General features: G+C 38.9%; 2 protein-coding genes across 2 annotated transcripts in view; one reads left to right on the top strand and one right to left on the bottom strand.

Annotated features, from left to right (window-relative positions):
• IL1RAPL2 (interleukin 1 receptor accessory protein like 2) overlaps window positions 1-18,771 on the top strand; it is a 1,300,423-nt gene that overhangs the window by 76,605 nt on the left and 1,205,047 nt on the right. The window contains exon 2 of the mRNA XM_031936643.1: window positions 12,953-13,053. Within this exon, the coding sequence (XP_031792503.1) occupies window positions 12,972-13,053 (82 nt within the window). The 5' untranslated portion in view covers window positions 12,953-12,971. The remainder of the gene's footprint in view (window positions 1-12,952; window positions 13,054-18,771) is intronic.
• LOC111536665 (prohibitin-like) lies at window positions 1,460-2,360 on the bottom strand. Its single transcript, XM_023203093.1, has 2 exons — window positions 1,815-2,360; window positions 1,460-1,522 (listed from the first exon to the last, which is right to left on the bottom strand). Exons 1-2 carry the CDS (start codon window positions 2,358-2,360, stop codon window positions 1,460-1,462), a joined length of 609 nt encoding a protein of 202 aa, XP_023058861.1.

Raw genomic sequence — 18,771 nt, 5'->3', positions numbered from 1 at the left:
CACTGGGGCCTATCATGGGGAGGGGGGAGGGGGGAGGGATTGCATTGAGGAGTTATACCTGATATAAATGATGAATTGATGGGTGCTGACGAGTTGATGGGTGCAGCACACCAACATGGCACATGTATACATATGTAACAAACCTGCACGTTATGCACATGTACCCTAGAACTTAAAGTATAATAAAAAAAAAAAGAAACAAACAAACAAACAAAAAAAGAAAGCCTAGTCTATCACATGCATGATCTCTCATGACAAGATGTGTCAATATGGTCTAGTTAAATGGATTTTAGTATAGTGAAATGATTCATACCAAATTGGTCAACCAGGTTAATGTATTAATGCTGAAATTTAGAGAGATCTATGGTGGTAAGCCACAGATCTCTGTTACGTGCCATATCTTATTTAGAATTTTAAAAATTATTGACTTGATTGAAGTCAGAGAAAGCAAGCTTATGAAATATTCAGATGACACAAAAGTAGGTGGAAAAGTTAATAAAATGAATAAAAGCCTTATGCTTTGAAATGGTCTTCATGATTTGGAATAATAGAATAAAACCAACATAATGACATTTCATAGGGATTAATATAAATCTATAGGTTTAGGATAAACATTTTAAAATCCATTTAATAATCAAGAAGAATGGACTGCATACCTGCTGTGTTCTAATCAATGGTGCTGGGGATGCAAAAAAAAAAAAAAAAAAAGCATAGCCTCTGCCCTTGAAATAGTTACATTTTAATGATGTTATTGAATCTAGATCATGGTACATAATAGGCTCTTTGCACTTTGTATTGTCTACGTAGAGAATGTTGTATGCTGTTGTAGGCATCATATTAATTTTACAATACATGCAGAAAGTATACTATTTAGTTTAAAATTTAAACATTTCAATGGTACCAGTCAGAATAATTTAGATTATGCTATTGTAATAATCCCCAAATCTTGGTGGTTTGTAAAAGCAAAGTTTTATTTTTTGCTTATGTAATGTGTTGGCCAGAAGCTCTGCTCTATGACTTTTCATTCTGCAGCCCAGGGTAATGGAGCAACCACCATCATAAACATTACCAGTCACTATGGCAGAGGGAAAGATAGCTGTGGAAGGCATCACATTGACAAATAAATGCTCTGGCCTGGAAGTGACATGCAACTGTGAGCAATGACTTCTGGTCACAAATAATTGGCCAGAACCATACGCATGACTCCATCAATCACAATGGGGCCAGGAAATGCAGTCATATCATGTGACCGAAGGCAAAGAAGTCTAAGTATTTTGAGAACAGAGTTAATGATCAACATTACTACACTGAGTAAAAAGTGAAAATTACCCTTCAACCTCAGACTTTATCCACTCCCCTCCTAAGGATTACAGTAGTGTCAAAAATTCCAAACTTTTTTTTTAAGAGATGTAAAGTGATTTTACCTTTACTTCCTTCGCTTTAAGCCAATGATGAAATTTCACAGTGATTTCTGGGATAGGGGCAGAAGGAAGGTGGTGTTAAGAATCATCAGGGCTGTGGCCTAGTCCCCACAGAGGTACAGGCAGGGTGGGCCCTCACTGGGGCAACTGGAGGAGGCAGGTAAGTGATGTTCCCAGAGCGTGAGAGCTGTACGCGATGTCCTCCGCAGCTTCCAGCTTGCTCAGCTCGATCAGGCCATCCCCTGCGGTGGCCCGTGAGTTGGGGATCAGCTCAGCTGCCATGGAGTCACCCTCAGCAGAGATGATGGTTGCCATTTTCTGCTGCTCAGCCTTTTCCACCACAAATCTGGCGGCCCTCTCTGCTTCCTGCTGAGCCCCTTCTTTGGCTTCCACCGCTTCTGTGAACTCCTTCCCGAAGGTCGGATGCGTCAAGGACACATCGTCCAGGATGAGCCCAGAGGTGGCTGCTGGCCCTGTAAACTTGTCACTCACCTGCCTGGAGAGCAGCTCTCTCTGGGTGATTAGTTCTCCAGCATCAAAGCGAGACACCACTGACTTGAAGATCTTGGTAGCGATGGATGGCAGCACACGTTCATCATAGTCCTCTCTGATGCTGGTGAAGATGCAAGGAAGCTGGCTAGCAACAGGCCAGAAGAGGATGCTCAGTGTGATGTTGACATTCTGTAAGTCTTTGCTACCAGTGATGACTAGCACATTACGTGGTCTAGAACAGCAGTCAAAGGTAATTGGTTTCTGTACCCATGGGATAAGAAAGTGAGTCCCTTCCCCTACCACAATGTCCTGTACTCCACAGAATCGGTCAAAGATGACAGCTCTGTGACCAGTATCCACATTATGTAAGGCAGAGTTCAGCATGCCTCCTACAACAACTAAGGCCAGGCCAAACTCGCCGATGGACTCAAACACTTTGGCGGCCATGTTTTCTTCTGCTGGACCCTCTCACACCTGCTTCCACTCTGACCTCCACATGAATTCCCCAGGCACACATACTTCCAAACCTTCTCCTACAGATTTCCATATACATACACACACATTCTTAAGCATGCATATATACATAGATTTTTCCACTATATGTGGAATCATATCTGTTTTTCATGTATCTTGTAGATCTACCCATGTCTATCCATACCTCTCTATCTCAGTCTCTTTAATGGTTGTATAGTATTCCATAGTATGAATGTATCACCCCTACCCATGAAAACGTATTTAGTCTGTTATCAGATTTTCACCATCACAATACACACTGCATTGACCATCCTCGTATGTGCATATATTTTTATGCATAATCATTTGTATTGCGGTAGTATAGATTCATACAAAAGCAATTCCTGAGCACTTTAATTTTTGCCAGATACTATCAAATTGCCTTGTAAAATGCTGTCCTAATTTATAATGTCATAAACAGAATATGAATGAATTTTGAGAAGACTACTGACAAATACTTTTATTGATGGAAGAAAATGTTAGATGACGAGGAATTTAGACACATAAAAAAATGAGTAAGACTCATTAATCAATCAATGAGTATGATTGAAGACTTTTTGTCTAAACTGCTTGTAACACCTTATACCTACTACTTCTAGGTTTCCTGGCTGGAGAAACCCTGAAAAAGACTAGTCCCTGTCACACATAACACTTTTGATTTTATGGTCAGAACTCAAGATTATATCTTAATGATCAGAACTCAATACCTTTCCATATCCAGCTGCAAGGGAGGCTGTGAAATGAAATTTTCCTTTTTGTGGACTATGTTCTGAGCCCAAAACTGGGGACCATGATCACTACAGAAATCAGAAAGAAACCCTATAGTTACTTATGCCAGTTTTTTCCTTTACACTTGCTTCTCCTTGTATACTTGCTTCTCCTTTATACTTGCTTCTCCTTCTGCTGTCTCTCAATGGTTCATCACTCACTATTCCTCTTATCTATTCCCCTTATTTGCTATGTCAACTTTTTGTGTCTCCACTTCTAATTTTTTCTCTCTCTGCTTCTTCACGTTTTTTCTCTTTCTCCTCTACGATTTTTCCCCTCACCTTTCTGTGTCCTATCCATCTGACTTTATCTTTTGCTATCCCTGTTTTCTTACTTGTGTGCCTTTATGTTGGTTTCAGTCTCTGTGTCTCTTTATTTCTACCTCTGATTCTAACTGTTAGGGCTAACAACAGACTTGGCTGCCACTTTATGCAGTTATTTTCAAATGACAGAAGTGCTTGAGAATAGGCTAGATATAGGAATGCTGTAAAAAGGATTTCTTGATTGGTTGAAAGTTGAACTAGGTAACTATTGAGGTCCTTTCCAAATTTGAGTTTGAGAGCCAACTTTCTCTCCGTAGTAGATAGAATCTAGTTAACATTATTGAATCTCTGTTTTCTGATTGAAGAGCTAATAGGACCTCAGGGCCATCTCTATGTGAATACCAGGCTTCATTGCAAATTACTATAGAATTATAAAATGTAAGAGATAGAGATAAATGTGCTTTGACTAAAGAACTGCCTTTCTCTGTGTATATGTATGTATGTGTATAATTTTATACATATATATATACACACACATATATGAAAACCTTGTGAAGATATCAAAATTTTCTCTGATTGCAAAAACGTAACAAGAAATGATTATAATTGTGTGCCATTTGAAACTAGCTGATATTTTAGATTGGGTCTATTAACTGTGTCCAAATATATCCATAAGTTAAATGTGTTTTGGTTTCTAGAGTCAAGAGTTTGCCATATAGGTACTGTTAAAAATTAGCATGAACCAGAAACCTGACATATCTGGTACTTTAAGTGAGGAAGGGAATAAAGTAAAAAAGGTAATTTGCAAACTATACTTGAAAGTCATTGAAGCATAACATCATCATTACAATTATCTGTCAAAAGATTTAGTTCAATTACATTTTTAAAACTCTCTCTTGAATATGGCATTACTCATATCAGGATTTGATACTCCAATGAGAGGAATACTAATGCCTTCATTAGCCATTGTCTTAGAATCTTCATTTTTTAGAATTCATCACGTGGCCTTCTGGGATTTTTATATACTAACCCCAGGGAATCAGTAAACACAAAGCTCTCAGGGGAATATGAACTTCAGGAATAAGAACCATTGCTTATTTATAGCCATGGCAGGGGGGAAGACTTTTTAGGGAAAAAAAGTAATTTTGAAATAATTGAATAACAGTATAATTGCCATTGTAGTAGGTATTATACATGCTCCTCCTGTACAGTTTCTTCACACAGCAGCAAGTTGGTTGTAAAATTACCAAGAGGAAAAAGTTATAATGTAATAAACCTAAATTTCAGTGTAAGGTTTCCAGGAGTAACTCGAGCTGCTTCTGAAACTTTTACTATTTAAACAGATGTGTGGGACCCATATGTTGGGAGCCCAGTGGTCACTGTTGTAAGACATTCCTTGATCAGTGATGATATTTCAGGCCTATTGATGCTGTAGGTGAACACTGCTAGGAGATTGATTACACTAGCCTTTCTCTTTGACTATTTGAATTGAGGCAGTTTGATAGATTTTCCCTTTCAACGGGAAATCTGAATCACCTACTGAACATGTTAAAAAAAAACTTATTTTACTCGATATTCCCTTAGCACTTAACAAATATAGGTTGCTCTTCATTGTCTTGCACTTGACTAAGTACTCTACTATGCATGTATCTTCACAGTGAGGTTATAGTTCCTTGGAGACAAGAAGCTACGTTTTATAATCTTAGACTTGGTTTATGACTCCATAGCATCTAACTTCTAGGGCAAAAATTATTCAGTAGTGGTTAAGAGATTGGGGTTTGTAGTCACACAGACCTACATTCAAATTCTTTTTTCACAATTTATTAATGTCATGACCTTGGGTAAGTCACAAATGTCAGTTTCCTGAAAAGTAAAATGAAGATAATAATAACTCATAAGACTGTTGAGAGGATAAAAAGACATAACAGTTTAGCACAATGTCTGGCCCACACAAAGTGCTCAATAAATTATAATTATTATCATAAAGTACCATTGTTCAGCAAAGTTTGTTAAATTAATTGACTCTTCTGTGGAAATGGGATTGGTAAATATATGGACTTAAAAACTTTATATGCTCAGTTTTTCTAAATCTGATTTTAACTGACAGGAAAAGTAGCATATGAAATAATTCTGTAGTTAACTTATACAGTTCCAATGATTGTTTCCCTAGTCAAAGTCAAACATTAACTATTTTATTTCACAAAGAATAGGGAGGGGTGAATTACATAGGGAAGTAGAAATATGTCTGCGTCAGTTATTTTCCACATATAATATCTCTGAATATCAGTTATAAAATATAGTTTATGTTTTTGGTGATTATGATCACATAATGTCCACTGGGCAAACAGAGTTTTTAAAGGGCTTTCTCAAATCATCTTTTTTTTTTTTTTTGTTTTGCCACCATTTATAAAATATCAGAATTCTAAAAATGATATTTGATTTTAGCAAGTTATGGTCCCTACACACTGTTAGCTTTCAGACAGAAATCATGAAGATACAATCGTGGATAAAATAGATTTGGGGTAAGGAGAGCTTGGCAGATTCCTAAAATCTAACCAGTATTGTTGAGTTGGTAACTAAGTGAATGCATGTAGCAGGAAGTGCTATAGCAGAGATGAGCCAATGTTCTCACCAAAGTCACTGGGTTTATATAAGTTCTAAATTGGGGGGTAAGACAGAGCTAGAATGGGTACGTGGTGCAAGAAAATTTTGAATCATAAGCCTTCCTTTGAAAGTCCAGAGCCTACATAATCATCTGGAGATCTGACAGATAAGGTCTATGGAGAACAAAGAATCCTGTGGAGTACTTAATAGTCTCTTCAGTCTTGGTTTGGGGGTCTCCAAAAAGCAGAACTCTAAGGATTTGGATGTAGGTAGTTTATTTGGGAGGTGATGCCAGGAAGTACTGCAAAGAAGTGGCAAAGTCAGACTGGAAGGGAGGTAAAGCAAATAAGCAGGTTGCCACTCAATACTACTGGAACATACCAAAGGGTGAGGGAGCTAGGGTATTTATTCACCAACTTTCACAATTGATTGAGAATCATTTAGTGAATATTAACAATCTGGCACTTCTAGTCGTCTCCTATACTGGTTGAGCTGCTTTTGCAGTTAAAGAAGCCCCTCTGGCAGAGAAACATAGGAAGACTTCTGCAGATGACTATTAGAATGGGCCAAAGAAGACATGGGCAGGGCACCAACAGTGTTTATGACAGCAGGAAATATGGTACCTCTCAGATTTGGATAATCCCATGTTAGACAAGAGATGTTCTATTTCAAACAAATGAGTAACTTGAAAAAACACCAAACGTTTCCACTCATTTGCATTATTTGAACATTTTATAGGATGTTATCTACATAGATTTTGTTCTTTTATTCATTAAAATATTTATTAATTAGTTACGTGTCAGGCTCTATGCTAGGTGCTGTGAATAAAACAGTGACTAAGTGGCTGCCCTCATGAAGTTTACATTCTAGTGGGCAAGGAGTAGGCAAAGACAACCAAGCTAATAAATTTAACTGGTTCATTAAGTGTTTCAGCTCATTGGAGTATGAAATTGAAATGGTATTGTTTTTCCACTAATTGCTTTTTACTGTATTCTGTTGTATTTACCCTCTTCCACTGGGAGATTAGGACAATGATAAACATTTCAATCTGATTCTATAACTTTTTAGCTGCTTTCAGATATTAGGAGAGTCTCATGCTGATTTTAAAGCTTTGGCTTGTGTACTTCAAGCCCCTATCTGATGCAAATACTTCTCTTCCTTTTTCTTTAAACAGATGGGACATATGGCTCTAGTGGCTAGGAGTTTGGGGATGTGTATGGTAGCCTTTCATACATCTCTTCTTATTTCTTCCCTTTTCCCTGTGCCTGTTTTGGTATTGCTTTGGGAGGAGAGTTGCTGGGGAAGAGGGAGAGGAAAAAGACAGATGCTTGTGACTCTGTGTGTCTTCTCCTTGGTTGGTCATAATTGCTCTTCTAGCTGTCTTTGGGCACTATATAAGCAGGTAGTTATAACAGCCTGCTGATGGGAGGCTTCTCCAAGCATCTCCTCTGGACATTGGAAATCCCTTGCAAGATTATTACATCTTCTGTCAGACCTTCAGCTGGTGCCATCATATCTCTTTTCACATGCATTAATCTTGCCCCATGTTGCAAAGCCTCTGGCAAGAATTGTATAGTTATCTAGTCCAACTTGGACCTCTGGGCATATGTCAAATTCATTTTCCATGCCTCTTGGGACCCAGATATGACTGTGTGTTGGGAGTAGGTGAGAATTAGTCTCCGTCCTCTTGTCTTCTGGAAATCTCCAACATGCCACCTCTCCCCAGGGTTCTTTATCCTAGCTCCAGTGGTGCAGGGAAAGTTCAGCATGTCTAATGGTAAATATATGGTTAGCTGGGAAAGAAAAAGCCTGTTTGCCTTGTCAAAAGGTAGCCTTCTTCTCCTTTCCAGGTTCCTTTGTTTACTCATGGAGTTGAGGTGAGGTGATATGGAACTAGCTGCATTGGTTCATTGTGCTGGTGGCTTCAGACATCAAACTGGAAGTTTTCTGAATTTAGGATATCAGGTAGATCTTTGAGGCCAATTCTGGGAAAAGAGGATCCTACCAAGCACTTGATATCACTGTTACTCTTATATTCTGAGTAAGGCTCTATACCTTTAGGTGCAAACTAATTATTAAAAAAAAAATCTTTATATAGAATACTGGGCCTTTAAATGTCATCCAGAGGCTATTCTTGCCTTTCTGGGATTTCTTCTATGTGTTATTTCAGTGATAGCTGTAGTTTCACCCTCATACCTCCCATTGCCATTTTTTGTATCTTGAATTTATTATGAGCCCAATGTACCTCAGTGGTGCTTATATTCTGATTATTTTAAAGGACCCTAGTTGAGCCACCATGCAGGTAACCAATTTACTGAAATTTTTTTTAACTCAATGGGGACAAAAACTTAAAAATGATTCCCCCCGCCAATGCCTACTGGTGGTACTTTACAAACTCCTTTCCCTGTTATGGGATGGGGAGACTTAATAACAGCTTGGTTCAATTCCATACCCTTTTCAGTTATTTTTGATTTTGGAAGAGTTTCATTCTAATTGCTTGAGACTCAATACTGTTCATTTAAAAATGAACTCAAAGTTGTGTAAAAATTCTTCATATCACATAAACAGCTGTAAGTGCTGATAAGTCTTATGAATAAAACAAGCAAAGAGGTGAGCTAGAGATTGACACAGTTAAGATTGGGTAGTCGAGAAAGGCCTTTTTGTGGGACTGAGACATGTAGGATGTTAAGAAACTGTATGAAGAGTGGACAGTATCTCAGGAGGAAGACAAAGTGCAAACACCATGAGAAAAAAAAAATGCCTTGGCACATCCCAGGAGCAGATAAAACGACCATCGTGGCTGGAGCATAGTCAGCAGCAAGGAGGAGAGCTTTGTGAAATAAGATCAAAGAGGGACCTGGGGGCTCCATCTACAGGACTTTGAAAGTCTAATGACTTGAAATTAGGTAGCGTGATGCCTCTAGCTTAGTTCATTTTGCTTAGGTTGTACTGGCAATGCGGGGTCTTTTTTGGTTCAATATGTTCTTTAAAGTAGTTTTTTTCCAATTCTGTGAAGAAAGTCATTGGTAGCTTGATGGGGATGGCATTGAATCTATAAATTACCTTGGGCAGTATGGCCATTTTCACAGTATTGATTCTTCCTATCCATGAGCACAAATGTTCTTCCATTTGTTTGTGTCCTCTTTTATTTCGTTGAGCAGTGGTTTGCAGTTCTTGAAGAGGTCCCTCAAATCCCTTGTAAGTTGGATTCCTAGGTATTTTATTCTCTTTGTAGCAATCCTGAATGGGAGTTCAATCATGATTTGGCTCTCCATTTGTCTGTTATTGGTGTATAGGAATGCTTGTGATTTTTGCACATTGATTTTATATCCTGAGACTTTGCTGAAGTTGCTTATCAGCTTAAGGAGATTTTGGGCTGAGATGATGGGGTTTTCTAAATGTACAATCATGTCATCTGCAAACAGGGACAATTTGACTTCCTCTTTTCCGAATTGAATACCTTTTATTTCCTTCTCTTGCCTAATTGCCCTGGCCAGAACTTCCAACACTATGTTGAATAGAAATGGTGAGAGAGGGCATCCCTGTCATTATGCCAGTTTTCAAAGGGAATGCTTCCAGTTTTTGCCCATTCAGTATGACACTGGCTGTGGGTTTGTCATAAATAGTTCTTATTATTTTGAGATACGTTCCATCAATATCGAATTTATTGAGAGTTTTTAGCATGAAGGGGTGTTGAATTTTGTTGAAGACCTTTTCTGCATCTATTGAGATAATCATGTAGTTTTTGTCTTTGGTTCTGTTTATGTGATGGATTACATTTATTGATTTGCATATGTTGAACCAGCCTTACATCCCAAAGATGAAGCCCACTTGATCATGGTGGAAAAACTTTTTGATGTGCTGCTGGATTCGGTTTGCCAGTATTTTATTGAGGATTTTTGCACCGATGTTCATCAAGGATATTGGTCTAAAATTCTCTTTTTCTGTTGTGTCTCTGCCAGGCTTTGGTATCAGGATGATGCTGGCCTCATAAAATGAGTTAGGGAGGATTCCATCTTTTTCTATTGATTGGAATACTTTCAGAAGGAATGGTATCAGCTCCTCTTCGTACCTCTGGTAGAAATCGGCTGTAAATCCATCTGGTCCTGGACTTTTTTTGGTTGGTAGGGTATTAATTATTGCCTCAATTTCAGAGCCTGCCCTTGGTCTATTCAGAGATTGAACTTCTTGTTGGTTTAGTCTGGGGAGGGTGTATGTGTCCAGGAATTTATCCATTTTTTCTAGATTTTCTAGTTGATTTGTGTAGAGATATTTATAATATTCTCTGATGGTAGTTTGTATTTCTGTGGGGTCAGTGGTGATATCCCTTTTATGATTTTTTTATTGTATCTATTTAATTCTTCTCTCTTTTCTTCATTAGTCTTGCTAGCAGTCTATCAACTTTGTTGATCTTTTTGAAAAAAGCCCCTGGATTCACTGACTTTTTTAAGGGATTTTCGTATCTCTGTCTCCTTGAGTTCTGCTCTGTTCTTAGTTATTTCTTGCCTTCTGCTAGCTTTTGAATTTGTTTGTTCTTGCTTCTCTAGTTCTTTTAATTGTGATGGTAGAGTGTCGATTTTAGATCTTTCCTGCTTTCTCTTGTGGGCATTTAGTGCTATAAATTTCCCTCTACACACCACTTTAAATGTGTCCCAGAGATTCTGGTACATTGTGTCTTTGTTCTCATTGGTTTCAAAGAGCATCTTTATTTCTGCCTTCGTTTCGTTATTTACCCAGTAGTCATTCAGGAGCAGGTTGTTCAGTTTCCATGTAGTTGAGCGGTTTTGAGTGAGTTTCTTAATCCTGAGTTCTAATTTGATTGCACTGTTGTCTGAGAGACAGTTTGTTATAATTTCTGTTCTTTTACATTTGCTGAGGAGTGCTTTACTTCCAACTATGTGGTCAATTTTGTAATAAGTGTGATGTGGTGCTGAGAAGAATGTATATTCTGTTGATTTGGGATGGAGAGTTCAGTAGATGTCTATTAGGTCCACTTGATGCAGAGCTGAGTTCAACTTGAATATCCTTGTTAATTTTCTGTCTCATTGATCTGTCTAATATTGACAGTGGGGTGTTAAAGTCTCCCATTATTATTGTGTGGGAGTCTAAGTCCCTTTTTAGGTCTCTAAGGACTTGCTTTATGAATCTGGGTGCTCCTATATTGGGTGCATATATATTTAGGACAGGTAGCTCTTCTTGTTGAATTGATCCCTTTACCATTATGTAATGGCCTTCTTTGTCTCTTTTGATCTTTGTTGGTTTAAAGTCTGTTTTATCAGAGACTAAGATTGCAACCCCTGCCTTTTTTTTTTTTTTTTGCTTTTCATTTGCTTGGTAAATCTTCCTCCATCCCTTTATTTTGAGCCTATGTGTGTCTCTGCACGTGAGATGGGTCTCCTGAATACAGCAAACTGATGGGTCTTGACTCTTTATCCAATTTGCCAGTCTGTGTCTTTTAATTGGGGCATTTAGTCCATTTACATTTAAGGTTAATATTGTGTGTGAATTCAAAAACAGCATGGTACTGGTACCAAAACAGAGATATAGACCAATGGAACAGAACAGAGGCCTCAGAATTAACACCATACATCGACAACCATCTGATCTTTGACAAACCTGAGAAAAACAAGAAGTGGGGAAAGGATTCCCTATTTAATAAATGGTGCTGGGAAACCTGACTAGACATATGTGGAAAGTTGAAACTGGGTCCCTTCCTTACACCTTATACAAAAATTAATTCAAGATGGGTTAAAGACTTAAATGTTAGACCTAAAACCATAAAAAGCCGCGAAGAAAACCTAAGCAATACCATTCAGGACATAGGCATGGGCAAGGACTTCATGACTAAAACACCAAAAGCCATGGCAACAAAAGCCAAAATGGACAAATGGGATCTAATTAAACTAAAGAGCTTCTGCATAGCAAAATAAACTACCATCAGAGTGAAGAGGCAACCTACAGAATGGGAGAAAATTTTTGTAATCTACCCATCTGACAAAGGGCTAATATCCTTTGGTGGGAGTGTAAACTAGTTCAACCATTGTGGAAGACAGTGTGGTGATTCCTCAAGGATCTAGAACTAGAAATACCATTTGACCCAGCCACCCCATTACTGGGTATATACCCAAAGGTTTATAAATCATGCTACTATAAAGACACATGCACACATATGTTTATTGTGGCACTATTCACAATAGCAAAGACTTGGAACCAACCCCAATGTCCACCAATGATAGACTGGATAAAGAAAATGTGGCACATATGCACCATGGAATACTATGCAGCCATAAAAAAGGATGAGTTCATGTGCTTTGCAGGGACATGGATGAAGCTGGAAACCAACATTCTAAGCAAACTATCACAAAGACAGAAAACCAAACACTGCATATTCTCACTCACAGGTGGGAATTGAACCATGAGAACACTTGGACACAGGGCAGGGAACACCACATACTGGGGCCTGTCGTGGGGTAGGGGACAGGGGGAGGAATAGCCTTAGGAGAAATACCTTCGGTAAATGATGAGTTAATGGACGCAGCAAACCAACATGGCACATGTATACCTATGTAACAAACCTGCACATTGTGCACGTGTACCCTAGAACTTATAATAAAAAAATACAAAAAAATGAAAAAGAAAGTCTAATGAAAGGAGTTCAGATTTCACTCTAAATCCAGTGGGAAGCCACTGAAAAGTTTTAAGCAGGGAACCTGACATGGTTTAACTGTGAACGTTCATGTTTTCTTCTGTTTGCAAAAAATAAAGCCAGAAGTCACCAGATTGTCATTGTTTCTATAATGGAGTTTTGAAAAATGTAAAATTATAGGTGCTGTTTTGTTGAGGCCAAGATCTGTGGTTCAAACTTCATATTCTTTTTTTTGGAATTTTCAGCTGTCAAGAAAAGTGAAGGATGAAGCCACCATTTCTTTTGGCCCTTGTGGTCTGTTCTGTAGTCAGCACAAATCTGAAGATGGTGTCAAAGAGAAATTCTGGTAAGTTGCTGGCAACTTGCCACTATTTGGTCAAAAATGTATGGTTTTGTGAGCATCCAGAGGGCACCCGTGCCTTTAACTATGAATATCTTTAAATAGAAGCACTTGTGTTCCAGTTATGTTGGAAAGTAGCCAAAATAAAAATGATGTTTAAGCCTACCACTTGTTAGGAAATCAGTGGAATTTTGCTAAACTTCAATGACCAGTATACTCTCAGTGGACAATGAAATGTTAAGAGCCTACTTAGAGTTGGTTACATTTGCTAGTGAATAAATACCTGGGAGCAAATGTTTACAAATGAGAAGATAAGAAACCTTTAAAAATATACATCCTTTGCCTCCTAATTGAGTGTGGAGCATTACAATTTAAATACTTTGATAAATATCTGAGTTTTATTTCCTTACAGTTGTACCCAATTGCTAACAGGCAGAGGTCTGTTCCCTCCAAGTTCAGAATTATTAGCTAATTGCCCGAAGAAGAATTTCTTGAGAAGAAATATCTATTCCTAGAACATGTTGGTCTGGCAGGCAGCCATGACTGTACTAAGAGATTAGCTGTAACCAGTAGATAGTTCAATCAAAGCTTAATCATTGTTTAATAATACTTGGATATATATGTCTTTCAGTTTTGATTGTACATTCTAGCTGTAATTACAAACTTTGCATGAGATTTTAAGAATTGATTTTCTGTCTGTAATCATTCCAGTAAGACATTGAGGAATGTCTTATTATATGGAAACAAAAGATTATGTTGAGGCTTTCTACTGGCTTCTAATTCAGTTATTTCTGAGAATTAAATGTATTTGCTTTACTTTCTCATTAAGTATCAAATCTAGGCAATAAAATGTATACTTACTTTTCAAAGCAATAAATGCAGACTGGGGGGAGGTGCTTGGAGTTTGGTTAATGTTTGTTTCCTGAGGTAAGAATACTTACTAATTGAAATACCTAACAAATAGTGTTGTCTTCAATTGATAGCATATTAATAAATCTTTCCAGAAGCGGGAGATTTATCACAGACTATAAAATAGAGTAACACTGCTGAAGTCCAAAGGATCCTGGAGTGATAAAGATAGGGCAATATATTGTCTTTTTCTCTTATTATAGAATCAAGTCTATATTTAAATTACTTTTGTGTGTTGTGACCCTCTTTCAGTTGAATTTGTGTTTAATATTTTACCTATTATCTCTCCAACTCAGCATATCATTCATGGCTGCCTTTCCTTGCTTTACCTTTGAAGTACCATTTTTACTTTCAATCTTGGTTTAAATTGATGGTTGCTGAAATAAAATACTTGGAGAGATTTCTTAGTAGCAAACATAACCTGTTGAACCCGATTGCATTTTCCTCACTTGGTCATGTCATAATGTCTGGAGCAGATCCGAAAGGAAAAAAAGAAACAAGGGTTCAAAAAGTCATCTCTACTATGGTAGCTTAATTGAAGTAAAATTCAAACTGAAAAAAAAATAAGTTGCTGTCAATGTATTCTATCTTATATCTTGGTTTGCTTATTATATAAGAGAGGCTGTTAAAGTGTGTTTGTGTGTATACACACACACACACACACACATATAGCTGGACTATTACAGGTGGCTCACACTTGTAATCCCAGCATTTGGGAGGCCAAGGTGGGTGGACTGCTTGTGCTCAGGAGTTTGAGACCAGCCTGGGAAACATGGTGAAACCCTATTTCTACAAAAATGTAAAAATTAACCAGGCATTGTGGTGCACACCTGTAGTCCTAGCTAATCAGAAGGCTGAGGTGAGAGGATGACTTCAGCCTGTGAAGCAGAGGTTGCAGTGAGCTGAGATCATGCCGCTGCACTCCAGCCTGGGCGACAGAACCAGACCCTGTCTTAATATATATATATATGCACACCCATACATATAGAAGGTTATCATTGATGCACAGATGTCATTAAAAGATCAACTTTTTAATGCTTTGCCTCTTTATTTTTGCTCGTTAAGTGTGAGGCTATTTGTGGCTTACTAGGGGTTCTTAGCTTTGTCTTCTTAGTATGGACAAATGGTATCATACCTGCAGTCAGCTTCATTGAAGAAACATTACCCAAAAAGATATTTCACTTAGAGTCAAAGTGTTAGAATGGTTTTAGTCTCTGCTTCCCCATCCCTTTATGCTGCACACCCCCTCCATCCCTGCCAGGACAATAGCAATTGTAATATTGGAACAAAACTTCTTACAGGTCTGTGCAATTGGAATCATTTGAATGCTCAGCTGGTTCTTTTATTTTATGCCTTACTGCTTCTGTTTATGGTGTATATGGAGTAGACAGAAAAGACTAATAGGTTGGTGTTAGTTTGTGCTTGTCTCTGTGTGTGTTTTTTGTTTGTATGTTTGCTTATTGTTTCATAATGCAACAAAGATAGGGCATGGGATAAATAAAAGACATCCTAAGTTGCTGATGAAAACGAGGATACTTTGGAGCAGTTCTTTTCAACTCTACCTTTCTGTTTAGTCACCCGCATCATAACCTCCTCTCCAGCCCTATACCTCTGTTAATATTATTATTTTATGTAGAAAATGTAATTATTTGCACTTTCGTTATTATAGTCCTATTTGAGTTACCTTATCTTTTGAAGAACATTAAAAATGCTTTGGCATATCTGTAGTACAAATTTTTGCTTCCTGTAGCTTGTGAAGTCCTTTGCTCATTGCCAAAGAGATCCAGGTTTAAGCTCGCGTGGATGTTCTTCATGAAATCACTAATGGATCACCAAAACTCATAACTTTTATTTTTTCCCCTCTTCCCTTCCCTCAAGTCAAGAAAACGACTGCACCCTTTATTCATTAACATTTATGACTGTTTAGTGCCAGGTGTGAAGCTAATTATAATGACTTCTACGCAGTTCATTGTAGACACAAATCCCTTTTACTGAGATCCCTACAACTGCTGTTGCTAATGGCACAAGACAGAGAAAGGACCAAGGGTGGAAGTTTTTTCTTCTGCACTTGCCAAACATGGAAAAGAACTTAGTAACAGATGTGAGTTAGGTTTTTGGCTTTGGAGGTTGGTTTTTTGTTTTAATCTACTCTGGGCACATATTGAAGCAAACCTGCTTTTTGGTGGTGTACATTTTTTAGAGGCGATAGCACAGGCTATGTTTTCATGTAATGCCCATTCACACTGGGCAAGTTCAGCCATCAACCCTGGCTTGGGAAACAGCAAAGATGGCTCTGAGACGGCATCTAGGGTCTGATTGCTTTAGAACATATTAAGATGCACAGCATTTAATTTTAAGGACTATAGCTGATTATTCAAGTGTAAGTTTTTGTCTTCTTCACATAACACTCCTTCAGTATTCACTTTCTATAAATTTAGGACTGGATAGATAAAAGACATTTGGAAAGCCTACTCAATCAAAAACAAGTTTACTTAAAGGTGTCATTTCTTTATGGCAGGAAATTGGCTAATATCTTGATAGTCAATGGCAGAAATGGCCATTTCTTTTCCCTGTAGTGGACACAGGTACCTAAAACTAATTTTTAATAGGGTGGGTGGGAGAAATTACTCTTCCTCAAGAAGTCACTCAAGACCTCCTATTTAGCTATTTTTTAACCTGAAAAACGTGTCCCCAGAATATACACGGACTTTATTATTTGGGACATTAAATCATCCCCTTAACTTTCTTTTGGCTTTTGCTGCTGCTGCTCCTGCATGAAAATGTGAACCATGTTATGCAATTGTTGGCATTCAGTTCTTCCAGCATGGACCTCTGTATCAGAGAAAGCATCAGTCTGATGAGCGGATATGTCAATTTTCAACCCAAATTGGGTCATCTTGCAGTCAGTTCATCTGGAGGATGACCTAGCACAACAACTTCTCAGTGTTGGGAGGAAAATTGCAGAGCTACCTGCATATCTCAATCAGCTAGAAAATGTAGTCTCTGGTGGTAAGGGAAATGTGAAGACTTGCTGGCACACAGTGTGTATTTAAAGATGTATTTTGGATGGACTTGAACAGAACCACTCAGTTCCACATAATGAGAGAATGGCTTTATTTGGGGCTTTGGTTTATAAAATTATGATATTTTCTGATTGTTGATGAGGAAATAACAGCTTGTTTTCACTAAAATGCATTTGTTTTAGAATTTCCAGTTAGATAGCTGAGGAAGACCAGAAAGGCAAAAGTAGAGGTTATGTGAGTTTCCATTTCTGGCAAAAGCTAGAAAGGGACTCTTATACCACTTCCAAGTGTAAAGAAAAGAACTTCTTGGGAGCAAGATGGCCCAATAGGAACAGCCCCAGTCTCCAACTCCCTGCGCGAGCGACACAGAAGACCAGTGATTTCTGCATTTTCAACTGAGGTACTGGGGTCATCTCATGGGGAGTGCCGGACAATCGGTGCTGGTCAGCTGCTGCAGCCCGACCAGCGAGAGCTGAAGCAGGGCGAGGCATTGCCTCACCTGGGAAGCACAAGGGGGAAGGGAATCCCTTTTCCTAGCCAGGCGAACTGAGACACACAGCACCTGGAAAATCGGGTAATTCCTACCCCAATACTGCGCTTTAAGCAAACGGGCACACCAGGAGATTATACCCACACCTGGCCGGGAGGGTCCCACGGTCACGGAGCCTCCCTCATTGCTAGCACAGCAGTCTGCGATCTAACAGCAAGGCAGCAGTGAGGCTGGGGGAGGGGCGCCCGCCATTGCTGAGGCTTAAGTAGGTAAACAAAGCCACTGGGAAGCTCGAACTGGGTGGAGCTCACAGCAGCTCAAGGAAGCCTGCCTGTCTCTGTAGACTCCACCTCTGGGGACAGGGCACAGCTAAAAAACAACAGGGGAAGCAGCAGAGGCCTGTGCAGACCTGAACGACTCTGTATGACAGCTTTGAAGAGAGCAGTGGATCTCCCAACACGGAGGTTGAGATCTGAGAAGGGACAGACTGCCTGCTCAAGTGGGTCCCTGACCCCTGAGTAGCCTAACTGGGAGACATCCCCCACTAGGGGCAGTCTGACACCCCACACCTCACTGGGTGGAGTACACCCCTGAGAGGAAGCTTCCAAAGTAAGAATCAGACAGGTACACTCGCTGTTCAGCAATATTCTGTCTTCTGCAACCTCTCTGCTGCTGATACCCAGGCAAACAGGGTCTGGAGTGGACCTCAAGCAATCTTCAACAGACCTACAGCTGAGGGTCCTGACTATTAGAAGGAAAACTACCAAACAGGAAGAACGCCTATACCAAAACCCCATCAGTACGTCACCACCATCAAAGACCAGAGGCAGATAAAACCACAAAGATGGGGAAGAAGCAGGGCAGAAAAGCTGGAAATTCAAAAAATAAGAGTGCATCTCCCCCTGCAAAGGAGCGCAGCTCATCGCCAGCAACGGATCGAAGCTGGTCAGAGAATGACATTGACGAGATGAGAGAAGAAGGCTTCAGTCCATCAAACTTCTCAGAGCTAACGGAGGAATTACATACCCAGCGCAAAGAAACTAAAAATCTTGAAAAAGGAGTGGAAGAATTGATAACTAGAATAATTAATGCAGAGAAGGTCATAAATGAAATGACAGAGATGAAAACCATGACACGAGAAATACGTGACAAATCCACAAGCTTCAGTAACCAACTCGATCAACTGGAAGAAAGAGTATCAGCGATGGAGGATCAAATGAATGAAATGAAGCGAGAAGAGAAACCAAAAGAAAAAAGAAGAAAAAGAAATGAACAAAGCCTGCAAGAAGTATGGGATTATGT

The sequence above is a fragment of the Piliocolobus tephrosceles genome, chromosome 12 (assembly GCF_002776525.5).
Source record: "Piliocolobus tephrosceles isolate RC106 chromosome 12, ASM277652v3, whole genome shotgun sequence".
NCBI lineage: Eukaryota > Metazoa > Chordata > Mammalia > Primates > Cercopithecidae > Piliocolobus > Piliocolobus tephrosceles.
Note: the sequence above shows the minus strand (reverse complement) of the source record. Positions and strands in the feature narration are given on the sequence as shown.